Below are 22,239 nucleotides of genomic sequence, written 5' to 3'. Positions count from 1 at the left end.
TAAAAATTAAACTCTTTTGGGGCCATTTTGTACCCAGGGGTTCTTTTCTCCCTCTGGGCTAAGAACAAAGGAAGGTCCATCACCTTTGGCAGGGGACGCCCTTGCAGCCAATTGGGATAAAGGGAAAGCCCCTTTTCAGAGAAAAGAAACCTTTTCAGGCAAAAATGAATATATTAAACTTATCTGAAAAAGGGTGGGATTTTGTGAAACTATGAAATGTGTAAGGTTCAAACCCAAAGGGTCTTTTTCCCCGGAAATCTGATGAGGGAAAGTGTGAAGGAGCAAAATAAATTCTTCCTTGTTTCTTTGTTCCCCGAGTTTGTGCCGTCCTTCTAAATTTGAAAGAGGGATTTTTTTTTCCCCCACAGGCCCATCCCCAAGAGTCTCAGAGGAGCATCCAACCCCTCCTGGAGCTCTGGCAGCCTTGGGGCTGTGCCCACTGCCCTGGTGCCCGACCACCCTCTGGGGGAAGAACCTTTTCCCGGGATCCGACCTGTCCCCGCCCTCACCGGTGGCCTCGTCCAGGCTCTCCTCGGACACGTGCTCGTTCTGGTGGACCCACTCCCCGTTGCACTTGAAGAAGATCTGCATGGCTGGCTTGGCCTTGCAGCGCAGCACGATGGGGTTGCTCTTGATGATGTAGGAGTCGTCGGGCTCCTCCATGAAGTGCGGGAGCGTCCCGGGGGCAGAGGGGATGGACTCCGGGAGGGCCTCGCTGTTCTCATTGCCTGCAAGGGGAGGAAAGGGAAACAGAGATGGGTTTCATGGTTTTTCATTTTTTTTTCACGTTTTTCACCCTTTGTGCCGTTTCTCTGATGAAACACCACTTGGGGGTTTTGTTTAAAACTGATTTAAAGGGGAGCCGGCAGCTGTCGGGTTGTGCTTTGCGAGGACAGACAAGCAGAGTCAAATAATTTAAGTGTGAGAACTGTCAGGAAAAGGGACAGAAAAGAAGCATCAGAAGCATCAGAAACTGCAGCACCACAGTGAACAGTTTTACAGACGGAGAACTGAGGCAGAGAAAGATTAAATGACTCACCCAGGGTTGCCCAGAAAGCGTCTGTGGAAGAAGGAGACACTAAACCTCCCTCCCTGGAGTGACAGCCCGGTGCCTGAGCTCCCAAATCTCCCTTCCTGCCACTGAATTTAATTTCCTTTCGCCAGCTGCTGCAGGTTTAACAGGGATCAGTGTTAACCACAGACATGAAGAGCTCCCTGCAGCACTGGGACAACCAAGCTGCTGGTTCTTGCCCTCCCAGAGGAGATTCTCAAGGGGGTTTTGCTCTGCTCCCATTGCCTGCAGCCCCTAAAGGGGATGTCAAAGGGGAAAAGTGGTTTTTGTAGGGCCAGAAGCTGCAAGACAGTGAGTGTTCTGAGCCTCACCTTCTGAATTCCAGGAGCCCTGGAATCCAGGCTTTTCCTTCACCAGAACTTCTCATCAGGTCAAACCTGGGAAATTCCCACTGATTTTCAGCAGGGCTGGAATTTATCTCGGTAGTTTGTCATTCTTTTTTTTTGAGAAAATTCAGAGAACAGCAACAAAAATAAGTCAGAAGGGATTGAATTGTGATGGAAGGTTGGAAAGCACTGAACACATCCAGCCAGAGGATGAGAGAGGAGATGAAGGAACCCAGGATCAGAGAAGGGAAGAGCTGAGGGCACCAGGGATGTGACTGAACCCAAACAAGGAAATTAAGTCAGATGAGAGGGAAGTTATGAAGTGAGTCTAAAAACCTCCCCAGGTCTAGTAGATGGCAGGATAATGAGAACATCCTTTGTCTTTGTTTCCATTAAAGCCAGGCCCCTGTCCCTCAGCACTCAGCACTGCTGGGTGTGCAAACACTCTGAGGCTGTGCTGGGAAACCACAACGACTCTCGGTGCTTTAAACCACCTTCTCAGCGTTACTTTGGAAAACATTAGCACAAGTTTTAGTGTTTTACCACTGAACATTGATGCCAATTTCCATCTTGTCAATCTGCAGCGATGCCGTGTCCCTGCAGGCTCTATTAAATCTGTGCTTTGGAGGAAATAACAGAAAACTGTCATTCTGGGGGTTTGGAGAGGCTTGGAAATCCCACACTGCCATCAGCGCTCCGAGTGCTTCACGAGGCAGCAGCACTGGTGAGGAGGGAGAGCTGCAGACAATCCCAGCAGGACCACTCAGCTGGAGAACTCTGGGTGACCCCGCGCCATTCCACCGAATTTGCTATTTAGGGCAAGACACAAAGGAAGAAATCCCAGCCCCACTGAAACTCAGGGCACAAATCTCCTCCTGGATTTAATGATCTGCCTGTTACTGGGTTGGGCTGGGCTGGGGAAGTGGCTCCTTCCCAAGGAAAACCTTCCCCATCCCGAGGTCAGTCGAGGTGCATCTTCTCACTTAAGTGGAGCTCCATTAAGTGCCCTTGAAAACCAAACTGATGCAGATCCCAGCACACAGAGAGAGAAATGACTCTCTCTCCCCAACAAACAGACAGATATTACTACATTTTGCTCCAGGGTCAAGTCCTAAAACATGTAATTATGAGGCTATTACTGATGTTCCATAAATGCACATTCCCAGATAAATAACATTTCCTCCCAGGTAGCTGCTGAGCAAAGCAAAGCCTCTCCCAAAGTGCACTTAATACATGGAATTTTAACTTAATGCCTCTTCCTTTTGTGCATCATCTTTCTCATACCCCAACCTGAAAGCACCTGGAACTTTCCAAGGGCTCTGACTGCCCATCTCTGAGGGTTTTTCATGTCCAGCCCCCAGTTTTCAGCATTCAGGCCCTTCAGAGCTACAGAAAAAGGGCTGTTTGGGTGCAGCAGGGAATGACAGAAGAGCAGACCCTGAAACACAATTCTTGTGGTTTTCATTGCTGGAAAATTACCTTTCAGGAAGTGCTTTGTGCTTTATGCTCCGCACACGGGGCCAGGAGGGACTTTAAATCTTTTTAAGGCAATCACAGAAACAAAAAAGAAAAGGAGGGGGGAAAAAAGTTGAGAACAAACATTAAATTCTTCTATGAAATAAATAACCTGCTGCTGTCAGACCACATTAGAAAATGTGGACAGCAGCAGACAGGGATGAGTCAGTATTTCACAACTGATTAGGGTATAATTTAAATGTTAAAGTGACATTTTAAAACAATGAAGAACCGAGTTCTGAATTTTTTTTCTTCCAAGTTAGCAATTACTTAAAATAAATAAGTAGCATTATTCTTTCCATATTAAAAAAAAAAGTCAGAAGTGTCCTGAACAAGCCACCTAACTTGTAATAAATACAACAATAATACTGGGCAAAGACTTCTCCCAGGTGGAAACATCCCAACCCCTCCTTTGGACAGGCCCATTTGTGAGCTGAAAACCACCTGGAGACGACCAGCATTCCAGACCCTCCCATTCTTCCCTTTCCATGGAGCTGATGCTCCTGATTCCCGTTGAACCACAACTAAATAATGCCAAATGCCTTCTGCACGTGTGCTCAGCTTTGCAGGGAAGTGAGAATGGAAAAAAAACCCCCATACTGCAGAAGCCAGCATTTCCTCCTGCATGGAATGGTTTCCACAACGAACCCTGGGTCATTTATTCAGCCAGAAAAGCAACATTTGCTCAATGAGACGCCCCTGTCCCACAGGCAGGGGGGGTTTTTTGGCAGTCGCTCAGATACTGGTGGAAATCCCACCTTTTGTTGCCCACATGAAACCCTTCAATGCCTTTGTTCTTTCCTCTGGTTCAGGGATTTGCCAAGGCCCAGGGGGCCATGGAATTCAGCAGAGGCTGCCAGCACAGGGGCAGGGGATGGGCTGGGGAGTCCCTGCAGCAGAACTCTGCTGTCATTAATGCATCTTAAACATCTCGGCCACCCAGGGCATTTTTTTTTCCTGGATGTCCACATGTACCCTCCAAGGAGGAACCACTTCTCCTGCTGCTAAATCCACTTGTGTTTCCAGCTCCTCCTGCCAGAAGTGCCCTTTCCCAGGGCAGTGCCTCTGGGGAAGCTGAGGAGAGATGGACCCTCCCGACCCCTCCTGCTGTGCTGGTGCAAATCTGCTGCCCTGGCTGGGCACAGGAGGCCCCCCCAGCCTCAAAACCCAGCACTCACAAGGGCAGGAAGAAAAAGGAGCACTGGAGGGAAATGAGGGATTGGGTAAAACTGCAGCACTCAACGTGCTCCTCTCTGCATTTCACATCTTTGTCAGAATTTCCAGCACAAGTGCTGCAGATCCATCTCAGCAAGCCAACCTCTGATATCAGTGTCTCTGCTTCACCAGCCCCTCTTGCTTCCCATGGATATGAAGGATAAACTTCCAGCAGCTGCACCATAATCCTTCTCATCAAATATTTGGGCGACAGGTGGAAAATTGTTCTGCCAGCTGAGGAAGACAAAATCCATCCCTCCTGGCAATTTTCTGCAATGAAAACTCCAAAAAAAAAAAAAAAAAAAAGAATGTGCAATAAGTTGTGGAAGCAAATCTGGGATATTATCACAGGAAAGCAGTGTGCTCAGAATCTTCAGCTGCAAACTCACCCTCCTTATCTGAATTTTAAAGCCTCTCACTCCTCCTCCTGTGTGCAGGGGCCGAGATGTGGAGCTGGGTGCTGCCACTTGAGACTCCTGGTTCCACACCTGGGCTTTTCCCATCTGGCTTTGCTCTGGAATGCACTGGGGCTGCTTTGATCACCCTTTTGTGGGTTTTTTTTGCGTGATCAGAGAAGTCTGACCCCAAATCTGGGGAGCAGGAGGGTGACAGTCCCTCAGTGCCACGGAGCACACACGGGGTCCCTTGACCCCCCCTGAGCAGAAAAGCTGTTTGTCCCCAAAACATTCTGATTTCTGGAGGCTTTTCCTACACAAACCCTTCCCCCCCCAGCTTTTCACCAAAGAGCAGCATCAACATTATCATCCAAATGCCTCCTCTCACAAAATCCACCAGGCAAGGACCCCGGGGCACCCCCAAGGTGTGGCTGTGCCTGTTGTTCCAGACCCACAGAACTCTCCCCCCTGGGCAGGATCTCCCCAGGGAGGACTTTTATTCCAGTATGAGCAAGGCCATTCTCTCAGCCCTCATTCATTCCACCTTCCCTCCTGCACACCTTCCCTGCAGCTCCCAGCCCTCCTTCAGCCCCTGCTCCCACGGCAGCACCACTCACTGACACCTTCATTCCCCTAAAATGGGAATTTAAAAGCCTCACACCCTCATCCACAAATTCCAGCCTTAATTCCTCTTTGTCAGCAGCAAAAGCACCTCTGCAGCTCCTTGCAGGGCTGCACTTCCAGCTCCATGGAATTCAGAACAGGAACTTGCCACCAACCACTCTCACTGGGCTGCAGGAGAGGAGGGCATTTATTTTCACCAATGAGGATTAATATGTTCATAAAACATTCCTGGTCTGTTCTGTGCCAACAGAGATGAATGTGTATCCTATTGTAATCCCTTCTGTATTCTAAATTTATTTATATCTAAGCTATACATATTTATAAAAATGATCTATTACATTTATTAAATATTAAGTGGGTTACAAACTTGAAGAATCTTTCCCACATTCATGCATTTATTTAACATCTAGATTTTTTTTTTCTTTCGGCAGTGTGCAAGCAATATAAATCTTTAAAGGGGGAAAAAAAGATTCTCCAGCATTCTAAACAGATGGATCTGCAACAAAAAAAAAGTTTGCCAGCATTGTGTGAGGAGTTATCAAACTTCTCCTGCCTTGCACAGCAACCTTGGTGAGACTCAAACTCCAACATCAGTCACTGTCAGGAGGGAATTACGGAGTGGGAATGAGGGATGGTGGCTGAGCAGGCAGGAGGACAACTCCAAATACAAAAGGAACTTCCCCTCCCACATCCCCCCTTTTTTTAGCCACAGTTACCACACACAGGAACGGGGAACAAACCATGAATCACTGCCCTCCTCTGGGTTTACTTAAAGGTCTCCTTTCAGAAAGGTACAAAGGGAATGAGAAGCAGGAGCTGGGCTGGGATCAGAGCTGAGACTGCTCGGCCAGGGGAGAGCCCTGACGAGGAGCAGGGGGAAGAGGAGCTCCTGTCCCTGAGGAGCAGGGGGAAGAGGAGCTCCTGTCCCTGAGGAGCAGGGGAGGAAGAGGAGCTCCTGTCCCTGAGGAGCAGAGGGAAGAGGAGCTCCTGTCCCTGAGGAGCAGGGGGAAGAGGAGCTCCTGTCCCTGAGGAGCAGGGGGAAGAGGAGCTCCTGTCCCTGAGGAGCAGGAGGAAGAGGAGCTCCTGTCCCTGAGGAGCAGGGGGAAGAGGAGCTCCTGTCCCTGAGGAGCAGGGGGAAGAGGAGCTCCTGTCCCTGAGGAGCAGGGGGAAGAGGAGCAGGGGGAAGAGGAGCTCCAGGGGGAAGAGGAGCTCCTGTCCCTGAGGAGCAGGGGGAAGAGGAGCTCCAGAGGGAAGAGGAGCTCCTGTCTCTGAGGAGCAGGGGGAAGAGGAGCTCCTGTCCCTGAGGAGCAGGGGGAAGAGGAGCTCCTGTCCCTGAGGAGCAGGAGATGAGCAGAGCTCCTGTCTCTGAAGAGGAGCAGGGCTCCTGCTCCTGTCTCTGAGGAGCAGGGGGAAGAGGAGCTCCTGTCCCTGAGGAGCAGGGGGAAGAGGAGCTCCTGTCCCTGAGGAGCAGAGGGAAGAGGAGCTCCTGTCCCTGAGGAGCAGGGGGAAGAGGAGCTCCTGTGTCTGAGGAGCAGGGGGAAGAGGAGCTCCTGTCCCTGAGGAGCAGGGGAGGAAGAGGAGCTCCTGTCCCTGAGGAGCAGGGGGAAGAGGAGCTCCTCTCTCTTCCCCCCGAGGTACCAGAAGCTCCCTGAGCTCCTCCTGCACAGCCCTGCCCTGATCCAGGGCAGCCTTGGGGATGGACTGACCCCCTAAAAACACCCCAAACAACTCCTCCCAGGGAAGAAGAAGAAGAAGAGCATTTCTGCTCAGAAGGAACAATAATAAATTAATACCACTAACCCCCTCGAACAGAGCCCAGGCTGCAGTGCTCAGTGTTCACTTGTTCACTGCCAAACCCACCCTTCTGCTTTCCCAGTCACTGCCACTAAATACCAAACTCCTGGTGCTGACAAACACAACTTCCAGAGGAAATGGATTAACAGGAGAAGGAGGGGACTCCCTAAATTAACTCACACTCCACTGCAAATGCTGTGTCTCACTAATGCTGCTGAGCCCTGCCGTGCTCACCCAGCACAGAGCTGTGTCTGGGAGCAGACCTGGGTTCACTTCATCTTAATTACTGAGACACAGATCTGGGAATGCTCATTTGGGGGGAAAAAAACCCATCAGCTAAGAGAGAAATACAGTTTCGTTCCTTCTGGATTAAAGGGAGAAAGCAAGCTCTGGAAATGTGCCCCTTGTTTTAATGCTGAGAGTTTGAGAGCACTGCAATAATAAATACATATATTGAAACACAATGGAGGGACACTCAGTGTAATTTTCATCTACTGAGTCTTAAATCCCTAATGATCTAATTAAAATTGGACTAAAGAATGCTGCAGTTATTTCTGCTCCTTCAGGTAACTCAAATTTTATAAGAAAATAGGTGCCATTAGGTGTTAATAGACATAATTTTAACTATAGCATCCAGTGCTGAATTTAGATAGGAGTTTAGAGGAGAAGGATATTAGATTTCCAAATCCCTATAAAATCACGTATTGGCTGAATTTGCATTTCCATTCCTTGCTGCACTTTACACAAATTAAATAGAGAGATAAATTAAATTTAATGACGGATCTTTATATTCTGAAATTCTGTTTTGCTGTGACTGGGGAGACAAACTTTATCTGCAGTTAAATAATGCAGTTTTGGAAGCAAAGTTTTATAAGGTTTTGTCTTACCAAAAAAAAAAAAAAATAAAATTAGGTATTTCAAATACTGTCCAGATTTTGAAGTCTCCAGTGTCCCCATAACAGGAAAGATCCCAGGAGTTGATGTTTTCTAGTTATATAGGGAGACTTGAGCCATGGAGGTGTTTTAGATCTCCCTGTAAATTCAGACAAAGTGGGAAATCCATTTCTTTGGGCTCCAGAGCACTTTTGTGCTTCCACATTCCGGGCTGGGCCTGTCCTGGCTGCTCTTTTTGTACTTTTTACAGGTGTTCAGCTACAAATATTTAATGGAACAGCCACTCCAAGCAATTAAAACTGAACCAGCAAAGCACTGCAGCTCTGTAATGTTATTTACAGAGGCCTGTGGGGCATTTCAATTTATTTGTGTTACTGTAGTTCTCAGAAGCTGTTTTCTGCACTAGAACATGACAAGATTTCTGCAGTGCCCTCCAGTTAATTGTTTGAAGAACTAAAGATTTCGCGACTCTCGTTCCATTCTTCTCGTTCCCATCAGAGAGCTTTTGCTAAACCCTGGAAGGATTTGGGCAAAGATTCCCCTGCACAAAATGAGGCAGGAAAAGCCTTTTCGGTTTTCCCTGAGTTTGCCAACCTTAAAGATGCTTTGAACAGGAAACCTGGGGAGCCACTCGACAGCCACCGTGGCTGTGGGACTGGCACAAGGAAAACCATAAAGGAAAAGAGCTTTAGGACTGTTGAGTTCAGCTGTGAATTGTGCAGTTGGGAATGCAGGAAATGGGCTGGGAATGCAGGAAAAGGGCTGGGAATGCCCTCCCAGAGCCTGCCCAGGACCAGCAGGGCAGGACCCCGGGAGACCCCCCAGCTCAGAGCTCTGCACTCCACCAGAGCAGCCCCTCCTGCCAACCCCCCGTTTCTGGGATAACTCGGCACAGAATCCTTTCTCACTCCCTTGTTTACCAATTTCTCCACTTCTATCCCCATTATTCCCCCCCTCCCTTTGCCTTGACAGTGAATCAGAACCCCGGGGTGGCAACACTCGTTTGTGGCTCTGCCAGAGCTGTGACTCCCTCAGCTTTCCTACCTGGCAGTGACTGTCCCAACCTGAACTTAAAACTGCCTGTTTACTCAGCCACCCGCGGGGGAACAAAAGAATCCCGAAAAAAAAAAAAAAACAAAGGGAAAAGTGAAAAACAGCCCCCTCCCAAAAAAATAAAACTCCACTTGGAAACCACTCTCCCGCAAGAGCCTCCCACGCCGAACGCCCCTGCAGCTGACAGCTCTGCCAGGCACAAAGATTAATAATTTTCAAAACCTGACATTTTCCATCTGAATCACGAGCTACTTTTGTGAAAAAAGCTTTTCCATATCCTGCTTCTCACGGGGAAGGGGCATTTTCGGCTTCGGCTGCTTTTGTCATGCTAAAGACCAGGCAGAGTTACAGCTGCGGGCTCCGTGCTGCAAACACGCACTTTTTGGGGGGAGAGACTGGAAATCTGGATTTCCATGGAGCCTCCCTTTACGTGTCTCAGCCACATTCCCTGGGACTGACATCATTCCACTGGCAAAAGACACCTCGGAGCACTAAAACTCCCCCTTGCTCCCCTCCAGTGACACAGAGCTCTCAGTGTCACAGCTCCCCCTTGCACCAAGTTCCTCCGTCAGAGTTTCCCCCTCTGTCTGCCCCTGGCTTCAGCCAATTTTACCAAACGCTGCAGTTTCTGCTCTTTTACGGAATCTCCACGAGGATATTTTTTTTTTTTTAACAAATTTTTTACAATTTTTTTTTTTTTTTTCAAATTTTTTAAGAGTCCCCCAGAATCTTCCGACACAAGCTCCGGGACCTCGACCACGGGGAAAACTCCTGCATCACATTTCAGCCTCTCCAAGAGTGCCAGAACACACCTCATTTACCCTCTAAAGCAAAGACTGGAAGAAACTCTGGAGGGGAGGTTTTGGGTTGATTTCCGAAGGGAGTATTTCTGCCTTTTTTTTTTTGAATTCCGTGAAATCAGAACTTCACCTGCCGTGGCTCCACTAACAACCCAACATTCCTTTGCTGCGTGGCAAAAGGGAACACTGTGACCCCAGCAGTTTTTCCAGGTGGCTCCAGGGAAGGCAGGCCCAGAGCAGTGATTTTCCTCAGGCCTTGGCCAGGGCTGTATTTCCTGCAGAGAACAACCTTCAGATTCCAACCCACAGTTCAATTTTCCTGCACTGCACTTCTCACCCTGTAATACAAGGCATTACATTCTTTGCAACTTACCCTAAAATTGCTGGTAATTTTTTGTGGTGGATGAGCCAAATGAGTAAATCAAGCAAGCCCCCATTTGCAGGGGTTTTGGTGCCATTGGGAGCGGGACAATTTCAATTTTGAAGCGGAGGCAGCTCCCTGTAATTCAGGCTGCAGGCTGAAGGATTGGCTGGATCAAGAATGGGTCAGAAACACAGACCCTGGGACTGGAATCTGTGTGTTTTTATATAACCCATAGCTGGAAACCTGCTGATAAAGTGCCTTGCTTGTCCCTGGCAGGGCAGGGAAGGGGGTGAGCAGCCACCTCTGCTCCCTCCCAGCTCAAGAGCCGCTCTCAAAATGAAAAGGCAGCAACAACATCCCACAACACTCCCATTTTTTCCCCCCCAGCGTGTCAGATTTTATGGAGTATGACATTAAAATCCATCTCCTTCGAGCTCCCCAAACACGCTATTTAAGTTCAGTTTCTCAGTGTTAAGAGCTGTGGTGCTTTATTGGCTGCAATAACCCTCAGCTCTCACTTAGGGAAGTGATGGATGAGGCACCCACCCCTCTGGCAGCTGCTCCCAGTCCAGCCCAGTCCAGCTGCCCAGCCCTGCCCTGGCAGGCAGAGCTGCTGAGGGACACAGTGGGAAGCAGGATGTTGATCCAACAACACTCCCCCGAGTCCCTCATCCCCCCTGGAAAGCAGCAGCAGGTGTTTACACCCTGGAGTGCTGCATTTCCATTCAAGCACTGATTATCCACTGCCCTCCAACCATCAGTTTGCTGCTGCACCTCTCAGGAAGCAGCAGCACAGCCCCCTCCAGGTGAGGCTGGGCTGGTTTCTCCATCACTACCAAAACACTCCGTGTCTAGAACCTTCTTTTCCTGGTACTGTGGGAACGGCTAAAAATAAATCCCACCCGATGACAGGGAGGCAGCATTAAGTTTCCAATTTAGCACAGAACAGCTCTCAGACTGCTTTTAAAAAGTCAATGAGATTTAAGCACATGCTTGACTTGCAACTTATGCTTAAACTGGTTTGCCAAGTCTGGTTAATGTGAGGAACTGCACCCTGTGAGTGAGGGATGGAGTGACCTCCCCAGAGCTGGTGTCACCTGATGACAGGACAGTTAAACAGGGTCTTATTTAGAGACATGAATGAGAGTCTGAGCCAATATCATCCCTCTATTCACAAATACTTGGGATCAGCAGCATGGAAAACCCCACTGGTGGAACAGACTCCCTGCAACTCGTCTGTGCTGGAACACTTGGGAGTTTTAGTGCTTCCCATTGATCTACATCACAGGGAACAAAGTGAAACACGGCACAACACATATCCTGGTGCAATATATGATACTCAGTATATTCAAAAAGACAAATACCTCTAACGAGAGGGTGGCAAATCCATTCTGGTGCTCAAAACCCCGAGCGTTTTGTCACGCACACAGAAGCAGCTCTGCGAGATCAACAAACACTCACATGCTTCATGTTGGGAACTGAGAACACAAAGGAATTATACTGATGACAATCTTTTTTATTAATAATGTACAAAGCCTTTCCTCATCATCTGAGATGGCCTGTCAGAGACAGAGGTGTTCTCAGTGGTTTTTTTGAGCAGAACAAAGCGCAGAGGTTTTCATCTTCCCTTCCAAATGCCAACTGATCCTAAAAAGTCTCGCAAACGCCGCTGATGCCTCACCTTTAATAAAGGCTGTTGAACAGAAATACCTCAGCACAGATACATGACTCACTGAGCCAAGTCATGGGAGATGAGCTGACAGCTAATCCCCCCCGTGCTGCTGCACCCATCCTTCCAAACCCTGCTCCCTGCCTGCCTTCCGAGGAAACCACTGCCCTGGAACTTCCCTGGGGTGAAAACACGCTCCCCTGCCCACTAAACTGTTCCTTTCAGCCCATTGCTGCAGCAGGAGGGAAGAAACAGCCCCCCTGGGAATGTGCCAGCCCACAATCCCCTGCCCCAGGACATCCCTGGGAACACCTCTGGATCACCTCCCTGGAACCCCGGGAGCCTCATCCCCTCCTCACCTCCTATGGAAAGCTCTGCTAAGGACGTGGAATTATTCCAGAACTCCCTTCAAACGCCCCATGAACAACACCCCTCTCACATCTCTGGATGATACAAATCACTTGTTCCTTCCCTGCTGCCTGAGTCACCCTCCCCCTGGAGTTGTTAACCCGTGCTTGTCGCTGAGCGGGAGCCCTTTTGTTCCAAGACTTGGAGATTTATTTGTCAAGCCTGACAGCTCTGATCTAGTCTTGCAGAGAACATCAGTGCCTGAAAAGGGATTTATGCAGTCACGAGCTGCAGGAAATAGCCAAAGTCACGGCAAAGTTTGATATTTGAAGCAAGAGGGAGATAAACAATATATAGATAAAAATCCGCATTTCCATAAAAAAAAGACTCACTAAAAAGGGCCTGGAAGAGTGGTGGAACAGCGCAGTGATAGATCTCACATCTGCTTAACACGTGATTTACAGGTATTAGAGAAGATACACCCATCTAGATTCCACCCAGACACCTTTCATTCCACATCCTGAAAAATCAACAGGTACAAATGAGACACATTTAGTGTGAAAATCAGATGGTCTTTGCTCTTGCCCATGTGCTACAGTGAGTGGGGTCACCTCAGGCTGCACTTAAACACAGGAGTTTGGAAAACAAGCATGATTAACCTCATCACATCCTCACAGGGCAGTTATGACATATTTGAGGTGATTTTCCTCATCAGAAAACTCGGTCTTGTGGTGAGAGAAACGTCACCTGTGGGCACAGCCACCCCACCACCACCCCAGGACCTCATCCAGAGCTCCTAGATTAGATTGTCAGACACAGGAGTGTCACACACTCTTAACCAACCCTGGGGTAACACCTGGTGGTGTGTCTGGGCACACAACACCCACCACACAGCCACAGGAGTTCTGGCCAGGCCCCCCTCTGGGGGGAAGCATCAGATCTTATTTAAGTCAGGAACTGAACCCCCAGACCTTGTCATTACCCACAGACAGCCCATGGGTTTGTCCACACCCCTGACTGGCTCTGACACTGGACATTAACCCTGAGCTGGGGCAGGAGCCCCGGAGGAGCCAGCCCAGGGGGAGAGGAGCTGCCAGGACTCTGAGCCTCTCGGCTTGGCCACGCTCCAACCACACCAAAAGCTGGTTTGTCAGTGCAAGGAGAATAAATCAGGGATGTATTTCACCCCTGCGAGAGCCAGGCAAGCGGCTCATCCATCATCTCCCATCAGAGGGAACTTCAGGAAACAGGAGCAGAACAGGAGTCGATAAAATATGCTTAAATACCACCCAGGCCTCTCCTTGCTGGGCTTTTAATTTGGCAAATAAATGCCTTCCTTCGGGAACACACCCCGGAGCCCTTCCCAGGCGTGGATTAAGTGCTCTGTGAGCAGTGCCTGCTGAATGGATCTCCCTGGAATGGCCTCAGACACTCAGCCTCAATCTCCCTGCTGCTTAATTTCCCACATTAAAAGGTGCACGTGGGGGCAAGAAAACTCTGGAGTTAAAAATATAACCCTTTTTATGGCTTTATTTAATCTGCTAACTACACAAACAGGGGATGTGTGTCTTGCAGGCGAGGAGCAGCAGTGTGATAATAACCAGGAAATCTGGGAGAATACACTGTTAATTAGGCTGAGTTTAGCCCCAAAAGGCACATTCTGTCTCTTTTTTGAGGGCTAATTAAGAATAATATCGAGGGGGAAAAAAAAATCCCCATGTATGAATGAAGCAGGTTGGGTAGGAAAAGGGGTTTCTGCTGCAGAGTTCTCACATGGCTGGGAGGATTTTCCATTCTGGTCATCTCTTTATTGATCTGGCTTTAAAGTAATGCACACTAGAAGGTGAATATTTCATAAGTTTTTCTTATGGTGATATAAAATCTAGTGCTCTGGCCACAAAATGAAGTGAAAGAGGAAGAAGGATGCTCAGAGGTTTCAAAGCCTCAGTGTCTGTGGTCAGAGCTTCACTTCAGGAGGACTCAGAACCAACCTTGAAAAAAAAACCAAACCCAAACAACCCCCCCAAAAACCACAATGAAGCAACACCACAATTCACTGCCACGTACATGCAATATTTGGGACAAATCAGCCAAGAGTCTGGAAATCAACAGCTCAATTCCAAATATCCAGGGTAGTACAGGGAAATATCCAGGGAAGTGGTGGTTGTTGTGATCATGGAAACGTTCCTACTTTGGTTGGCTGAACTGGAAAAATGCAGCTGGTGCTGCTTTTTTTTGCTCCTCTCAGACCGTATTTTCCAGTTAGGAAAATGCAGGATTTTTATGAGGTGAAGGACTGATGTCATGAGCCCCCTCTGAGGGCAATCCTGCACCCCCTGCTCTTCCAGGACAGCTCCCTCTGGATCACACCCCCAGCCCTCAGGGACAGAGAGGAAGAGGAAACAAAGCAGCTCAGAAATTAAAATGGGAAAAGGTAAAGAAAAAATTCACCTTTATCCACCGAAACAAACCAGCCCCTCCAGCCTCTGAGGCAAAAGGACTCCTTTGAACAGAGGGAGGTTGGTGGAGACAGGGCGGGAAAGGAAGAGGAATTTATTTCTACTTCAGCCCAAATTCAGGAGGAGCAGGGAAAGGGAGATGCTCAGAAGCAAAAGCATCTCCTGGAGCAGCTGTGGCTGTTCCCTTTGGAAGGGACAGAACCCACCACACGGTGACAACACATACCCAGCCCATGAGGGATCCTCACAGCGAATTCCCAGATTTTGATGGGCATCCTGTGGGCTTTTAACACCAATTTATTCCGAGATGGGGCCTGGCAAAGCTGCCAGACATATGTTATTTGTAGAATCTCGTTTCCCTGCTGTTGAAATGACCTTTGCTGGTTTTCACTAGTGTTTGCCTCCAATCCGTGTCTGGCACAGTGCTGAGGTACCAATCCCAATTCCAAGGCTGCTGGAATGCTGGGATGCAGCCCAGGGTGGGATCCCTTGGAGGGCACAGGGCTCACACCAACTTGTGAGCAGAGGACAGAGGGCACTGGTTCACCTTCCCTCTGGATATAAGGATTCCTACTCCATCACTTATTTTCCATTAAGAATTTTGCAAAGGCGAGGAGCAAACCTTTGGATTAAGTTCTGAGGCTGCTGGCAGTGCCAGGTAGGGCTGTGATGGCCCCTCTGAGAGGTGGGATCAGTCACCAAACCCTGCAGGTCCAGGGCAGTGCATTCCCTGCCCAACACACTCCACTTCCAACGGGGAAAATGAGCAATGAAGTTTAGCCCAAAGGTGTGGATCAAACCCTTATTTCCCCCGGTATTAAACAGCACAAACTACAACCTGTTCACGGGGCAGCCACAGTTTCACTTGCAAAATTCCCTCCTGCCCATCCCAGGGTGGAGGTGGGAATTCCCTGGGGGGCTCAATGTTGGCCAACAGGTCTCCAGGCCCTGGGAGAGAGGACATTTATCCACCAGCAAAGGGCCTCCAGCACAGCCCAAGAGAGAGGCCAAAGGAGGAAAAAGCATCACTCTCAAGCCAGGGATCCATCCCAGGGATTTCCGTGGCTGATTAACATCACCCACCACAGTGGGAGAGTTCCCATCCTCCCCCCCCATCACCCTGCAGCAGCAAAGATGAAAGATTCCTTTCTGGAATTGCATAACCAAGCTGCAGAAAGGCCTTTGAAAACACACACACAACTGCCTCCGTTCTGATATCGCTGGCAGAGCTCATCCATAAATTAGCTGGGGTTATGGAGGCTGCAAGAATAACTTTTTATTCCCCACATGCTTCCCCTATTATGCTTAGTAATGCACAACACAACACCCGCACTGACAAGCACCAGAGGGAAAAGTAATAAAAGTAGCAGTAGGGAAGTAGCAAAATGAGAAAGAAACTGTTCAGCAATCTTTAATGAGGTCCTTCTGGCCCTGGCTGCAGCTCCGCAGAGCGAGGCAGAGAAACTCCACATAATTAAAATAAAAGCCCTCAAATATAAACTTGATCAAGCCTCAGTTTTTTTAAGGCAACAACGGACTGTTTCTTTTGCAAGCGATTCCGATGTCAGAGGATAACCTAAGGAACAAACCTCCATCTCTCTCCTTTTTATTACATTTCAATTTGAAGCCCTGAATCTTAAATTTGCTGTGTTTGGAATGGACACAGTCCCACTCCTGTTTGCTCTTTCTTCTCGGTTCAAGAACAGGAATTGTCACCCGAGTACAACTTTCTACCTGGCAGTGGCTTCGTCTGTGGAGTGAGAAACGTGCATTTCGAAGGCAAAAACAAACAAAAAGGAGGACAAAGAAGCCCCCAGTCCTGGCTCCTGGCTGCACCTTGATAACCTTGCCCCCAAAACTACTGAGCAGGCACTGCCCCTGTTTTTGCAAGGACAGTGCTGTGACCCTCTCAGAGCAGCTCCAAGGGAGTAGGTGCATTCCTGAGGATTTCCTGCATTAAGCCAGGACAGACACCCCTGAACTCCAGCCTTGGTTCAGCCCCACAGACACGGGGGCTGCTCGGGGACAGATCCTCTCCCTCCCTCAACACTTCCTCTCCTGATGCTCCACAAAACAGAATCCCACAATCACTGAGGTTGGAAAAGCCCTCCAAGGCCATCAAGTCCAACCTGTGGCCGATCCCCACCTTGTCACCCAGTGCCACATCCAGTCCCTCCCTGGCACCTCCAGGGGTGGGGACTCCACCACCTCCCTCTTCCCTGTGTTTGTTCTTCCATCATCTCCTGTCACCCCCCCTTTCCCCTTGTCCCCTGGACAGCAGTCACACTCACAGTACTTTTTATGTCTTTTTAAAAGCAATATAAATTTTTATCTCTTCCTCTGTGGTGATACAAACAGAACAGGCTAAACATGGCAGCCCCTGGGAGGACTTCAATGGCCTGGCCCTGTTTTGTTCCCTAAACCTCCCATTTTATGGGCACTGAATTGTCACTGTGAGTTATCACCTCAGGTGATGACACAGCAGGTACTAAAGCCCTTCCTGCTGCTGGATAACAGTTGGGAGCCATTAAGGGACAGGGGAGGTGCAAAGGATGGAGGTGCAGGAGGAAGAAAGGACGCAAGATTCGCTGCCTTTAATATTCATTAGTGCAAAACTGAGGCACACAAAGGCATTTTTCAGTGCCTTCTGACAGCCTCTGATGCACCTGGAATGAAATAATGCAGTTGTGAGGCTGCTGGCAGTGCCAGGTAGGGCTGTGATGGCCCCTCTGAGAGGTGGGATCAGTCACCAAACCCTGCAGGTCCAGGGCAGTGCATTCCCTGCCCAACAACCTCCACTTCCAGCGGGGAAAACGAGCAACAAAGTTTAGCCCAGCGCTGAAAAGTTGCTCAAATGATAATTCCACCAAGCAAGAATCCTACTTAGTCTCAAAGGATGATACGATTCAGCCACAGTTCCCTGGGACTGGGGGAAACACCGGGCAGGGGGGTCCCATTGCCAGGAAATCCTCCCAGTGCCCCCAGAGCCTGCCCAGCACAGCAGCTCTGGGGGCTCCACCTCAGCCCGGGAACTCTCCCTGTCCCAGGGGGTTCTGACCATCAGCTTTTCAGCCCCTGGAACCACCAAACCTCAAACACACACGGGGGTCCCTCCCAGCTGAGACCCAGCTCGGCTGACCAGGAGCTTCCAGACAGACCCACCACAGAATAACAATTACCAGGATAATGACCCTGAGCTACCAGTTTGCACCAGCAAAGAAAATCATCCCATTTTGGGCAAGTCAAACGACTCCCTGAAGGATTTTGACTAATGACACTGTAATTTACTGTAACCTCCACGTTTACTATTTTATTCAGTTCCTGTCGTTCCAAATTACACCAGAATTGTGTTGTTTGCACTTTTAATCTTGTAAAAACTCTCTGGCAGCCCTGCACATTCCATGGGGGAGGATTCCTAATTTATGTAAAGTATTACAGAAAATGATCTATATGACAGTTTGGTATAAAATGCTAAATGCAAGTCATTACTCACTGAAGATAATTTGAGAGTATTGTGTCAGGGGAGATATTAGATTGCAGAGGATAAAAAGTTGGAATAGGTATTCACATATTTATTCATATTTGCATAATCAACTGCAGGAGATAGTGGGTGTTCTCCTGGGCCCAACTAACAGACAATGAGCCCAACAACAGTTGGGAAACTTTCTATTATTTTTCAAGCCATCGACACAATACCTGTTTAGGGTTTTTTTGTTGTTTTTTTTTTTTGTCTTTCAAAGACAGCTGTTGTTCCTATCCCAGAAATCAGGACACTCCTGGATTTACCCCTTATTCCCTGTCATGGAGGAAGGGCCCCCCACGTCTCCCTTCTTTCAGGCAATGGAAGAAAGGGCAGTAACACAATAAAACTAAGCAATACTTAGTTATCTATGGCTGTGCATGACATTCAGGGTTGTTTCCCTGCTGACACACAGCCCAGGGATTTGGCTGAAGTGGTCAGGGAGAGCATGAGAATTGTCTCCCTCTGCCAGCTGGACACTCCTCTGTCCTCCCCTCAAGTGAGAGCTATTTATCACAAAATCACAACTGTCCCACTGGAAAGGATTCCTTGCTCCTCCAGCCCAGCCCAGCAGCTGGAATGCACCGAGTGCATCCCAGAGCAATTCCATCCCCAGCTGCAGAGCTGCATTTCCAGCAGTCACCATCAGCATTTAACCCAGACAGCAGCTAATGAGCAACCTGGACACAGCATCCACACCTCAGCAGCTTTGGGGCAATTTCCCCGGAATTAATGACCTGTCAGAACTCCAGGAACACACACAGGGCTCTTCTCTCCAGCTCTGCTTCCCAGCAAAGAGGAGCTACGTGGTTCCCTGTCCCTTCCCTCTCTCCTAATTCTCCTTAGGCCGATTTCAGCTCCCACAGCCTGAGGGTTTTGTCTCCCTGCAGAGTTTGTGTGCTCAGAACTCTCGTTTTAATGATCCCCCTCCCAACCTGCTGTTTGCACGACTCCCAGGAAAGCAGGGGTGGTGGAGGGGTTTATCCCATGCTTCCCTCTGCTTGTGATTATCCCAGATTCACACCAACCCCATCTCAGACAGATAAGCAGCTCCAGCAGCTTCCAGGGCTCCAATAAACCAGTTTAGTTGCAGTTGCTGTGGCACATTTCTGGGCCCTGCTTCTCCAGTTTTTTCCTTCCATTTAGGGCCACTCTGGAGCAGGGAAGGGTCTAAAGGCACATCCCTCTGCCCACATGACAGCAGGATCCCCGTGCAGTGCACTGAGGAATATCCAGAAGGGAGCACTAAATGCTCCAGCAGGACCTGCAATTGTGCTCCAGCACATCCAGGAATTCTCAGGTACCTGCTCCAGGTTTAACATCCCAGCATTTCCCCAGCCATGGCTGTGGGATGGGGGGCAACACACTGAGCTCAGCAATCACCAGCACACCGGGAGGCTCCCTGAGGAAGATTCCTGCCTGAATGGTGCTTCCTTGGAAAAGGCAGGAAAAGAGACCAACAGAAGCAGCCGAGGACAAGTCCCCTGCAGTGCCCAGCAGTGTGTGGCCTCCAGCACTCCCACATCAGCAGGGGTTCCTCAGACAGCTCCATCTGCACAGCTCCCTGTCACTCCCTCCTGGCCTTTTCCAAGCCTGGATTTCTGCACTGCTTGTCCTATCCCTTACCTTTTTTTTTTTAATTAACAAAGAAGCAGCAGTTTGGAGCCCCTCGAGCCCCTCACAGACCTCCACCCCCCCTGCACTGCTCCAAGGTGCAGTGCCTTGTCTGAGAGAACTGGATCCAGCTCCTTCCCTCCTGTTTGCCTCAGCACAGCCCTGTCCCTGCAGCAGGACTCAAACAGCTCTGCTGGGACAGAGGGTCCAGGCACCAGATGGGGATTAAAGCTTTGCTCCAACCCAGTGCTCAGGGTCTGGCTCTCAGACTCAGCAGCAGCTGCTTAAGATTTGGGGGTTCCATAGGGCTGAAATCTGCACATGGAATGGTTAAAGCACAGGGGACAGCTCCAGGATTCTGTCCATGGATAACATGGACAGATCTGCACCGATGTCCCCACCATCAGTTTTGCAGGAGTTTTTCTAAATAAGATCTGCACTTCCACCCTTATGTCCATCAGTGTCCAGCCCCAGGAATGCTTTCCCAGGCTCTCCCTGTTCCATCCAACCCCAGCAGATGACTGCAGACATGAAGGCCCCGTTACTCGAGGTCCCTCACACACACACAGATGTTTTCCCTGGTCATGAATTTGAAAAGCACACAGCAGAGGAGTCAGTTAAATGTTGTACGGAAGAGTCACTGCAAATTAAAAATTAAAAAGCATTCAACAGCTCCAAGAAGAGTCCAAGCCCATCTGTTACCATAAATTACCTGGTTTTCCTTTATCTCCATGGAACCTCATGCCCTGGGAGGGGAGGTGACACCTCAGTGACATCTCAGATCTCTGTTTGGGATCTGTTCCCAGTGAACCCCGAACACTCAGCACAGTAACACCCCCCCTGCTCCTGGCTGAGGGACAGAAGCCTGGGGATGATTTCATGGCAGGAGTGTAATTCAGGAGGAGTCACAATTACTGCACAGAGGACATGTGAAGAGAGAAAGCAATCCTCAGCCCAGCTGAGGCATTGCAGGGAGCAGCACAATCCACTGGAGAGGCTCATCCAGCCTTCCCAGAATCCTGGAATGGTTTGGGTTGGAGGGAACCTTAAATCTCATCTCGTTCCACCCCACCTTCCAACACACCAGGTTGCTCCAAGCCCCGTCCAACCCGGCCTTGTAAAGGCACATCTGAAACACAACCCTGCAAGCTCACGTACTACTGTGCAAAATCTGGAGAGATTGAAAAGGGAGGCTCAGAGCAAAGGCAATCACAGCCAAAACAGACACAGAAAAGAGCTCCTGAACCACCTGCTCTCAGAAAGACACTTCTCCAGGTGGGAGCTTTCCTATGTTTTCTGGGTGAGGTCAGTCAGTGTTTCAAGAAGCAGAGCAGAACCATTGCCAAGGCTCGTGTCAGAGCACATCAAAGGGAGAGAAAAGGCAAGCTGTGCTCAGCCTTGAGCTATCAGCCAAAAACCTCAAGCTGTTCCAAACAGCAACATCCCCCGGTTGAGAGGGTGTGAAGGTGCCCCACGGCCTCACTGGCACGGGGACTCTTCCTGAGCACTTCAATTAACACAGACCCGCTCTGCAATTACATCTCCAGGTTATTCTGCAGGCTTGGAGTTCTACATCTTCAAAGGATGGGACAGGCACCACTCCCCGGGTTTCCTGAGGTGAGGGAAGTTTGAGACACTCACCCAAAGGAAAACCACCAGGCTAGATTGGGTTTTGAGCCATCAGGGTTTAGGGAACGATACAAGTGTCTGCCCTGCTGCCACCTGACTGTTCCACCTTCCACCGCTTCAAAAAGTGTCAACAACAAAATAAAAGAGATCATTTTCTGCCACAAGAACCCAGACTCTCTTGCTGTTTCAGCACAGCCTGAGAGGAGGCTCTGTGTGGAGCAGACAAGCTCATTTCCTGCAGCTCCCCTGGCGTGGGACACAGGGAGCCTGGCGACGTTCACTGTTATGACACGAGCTGAAAAAATAATTTCCAGTAATCTGAAGTGATTAAAGTTCATTTTTGTCTCCCTGCCACATGCCACAGAGTGTGTAAGGTGCCTGAAGTACCTGATAAACCTGCCCTGGGCTCGCTGTGGTTTGTGGAGCTGTGACAGCTCACGTGGCCCCACGCGGCGTTTTCCCAAAGTAGCTGAGCTTTAATAGGGAAGAATTCCCGTTGGATGGATGGGGAACAGCTCACACAGCTCCCCAGGCTGCCACTGGTACAAATGAACATGCACAGAGAGGACAATGCTGCCCAGCAATGGCTGCAGTGAGCAGACACTGCACTAAACAAGACAAATTGCAGGACACGAGCACGGCCGGTGTTCCGAAGGAATGCCAACAGCCACCTCAGCTCCGAGCCCAGCCAAGCACAAAACAACATCCCATGTCTTCCACAGAAGAAATAAGAAAAATAAACCTCTAAAAATAAAACCCAGGGGGTTAACAAACCCCCCGTTTTGCTGATTTTCTAATTAACATCCCGCTCAAAAGCTCTTAAACCAGACAGAGACGAGCTCAGGACAAACTGATGCCCCATTTTTCTCCCTAAGGATGCAGTTCAGTCCTCCCAGCATTAAAGCCTGGCAGTGAAGAATTGGTAAGGACAGAAAAGCACACCTCCTT

The 22,239-nt window shown here is 49.3% G+C and overlaps 1 protein-coding gene across 2 annotated transcripts in view; it reads right to left on the bottom strand.

Annotated features, from left to right (window-relative positions):
- The window catches only part of UNC5D (unc-5 netrin receptor D), a 95,616-nt gene that overhangs the window by 52,357 nt on the left and 21,020 nt on the right, over positions 1-22,239 (bottom strand). For both annotated transcript variants that reach the window (XM_027717465.2, XM_027717466.2), the window contains exon 2: positions 510-728. In XM_027717465.2, the coding sequence (XP_027573266.1) occupies positions 510-728 (219 nt within the window). The remainder of the gene's footprint in view (positions 1-509; positions 729-22,239) is intronic.

The sequence above is a fragment of the Pipra filicauda genome, unplaced genomic scaffold (genome assembly GCF_003945595.2).
Source record: "Pipra filicauda isolate LSUMZ 115617 unplaced genomic scaffold, ASM394559v2 scaffold446_size559374_pilon, whole genome shotgun sequence".
NCBI classification, from domain to species: domain Eukaryota; kingdom Metazoa; phylum Chordata; class Aves; order Passeriformes; family Pipridae; genus Pipra; species Pipra filicauda.
This window is presented reverse-complemented; position numbering and strand designations above follow the sequence as displayed.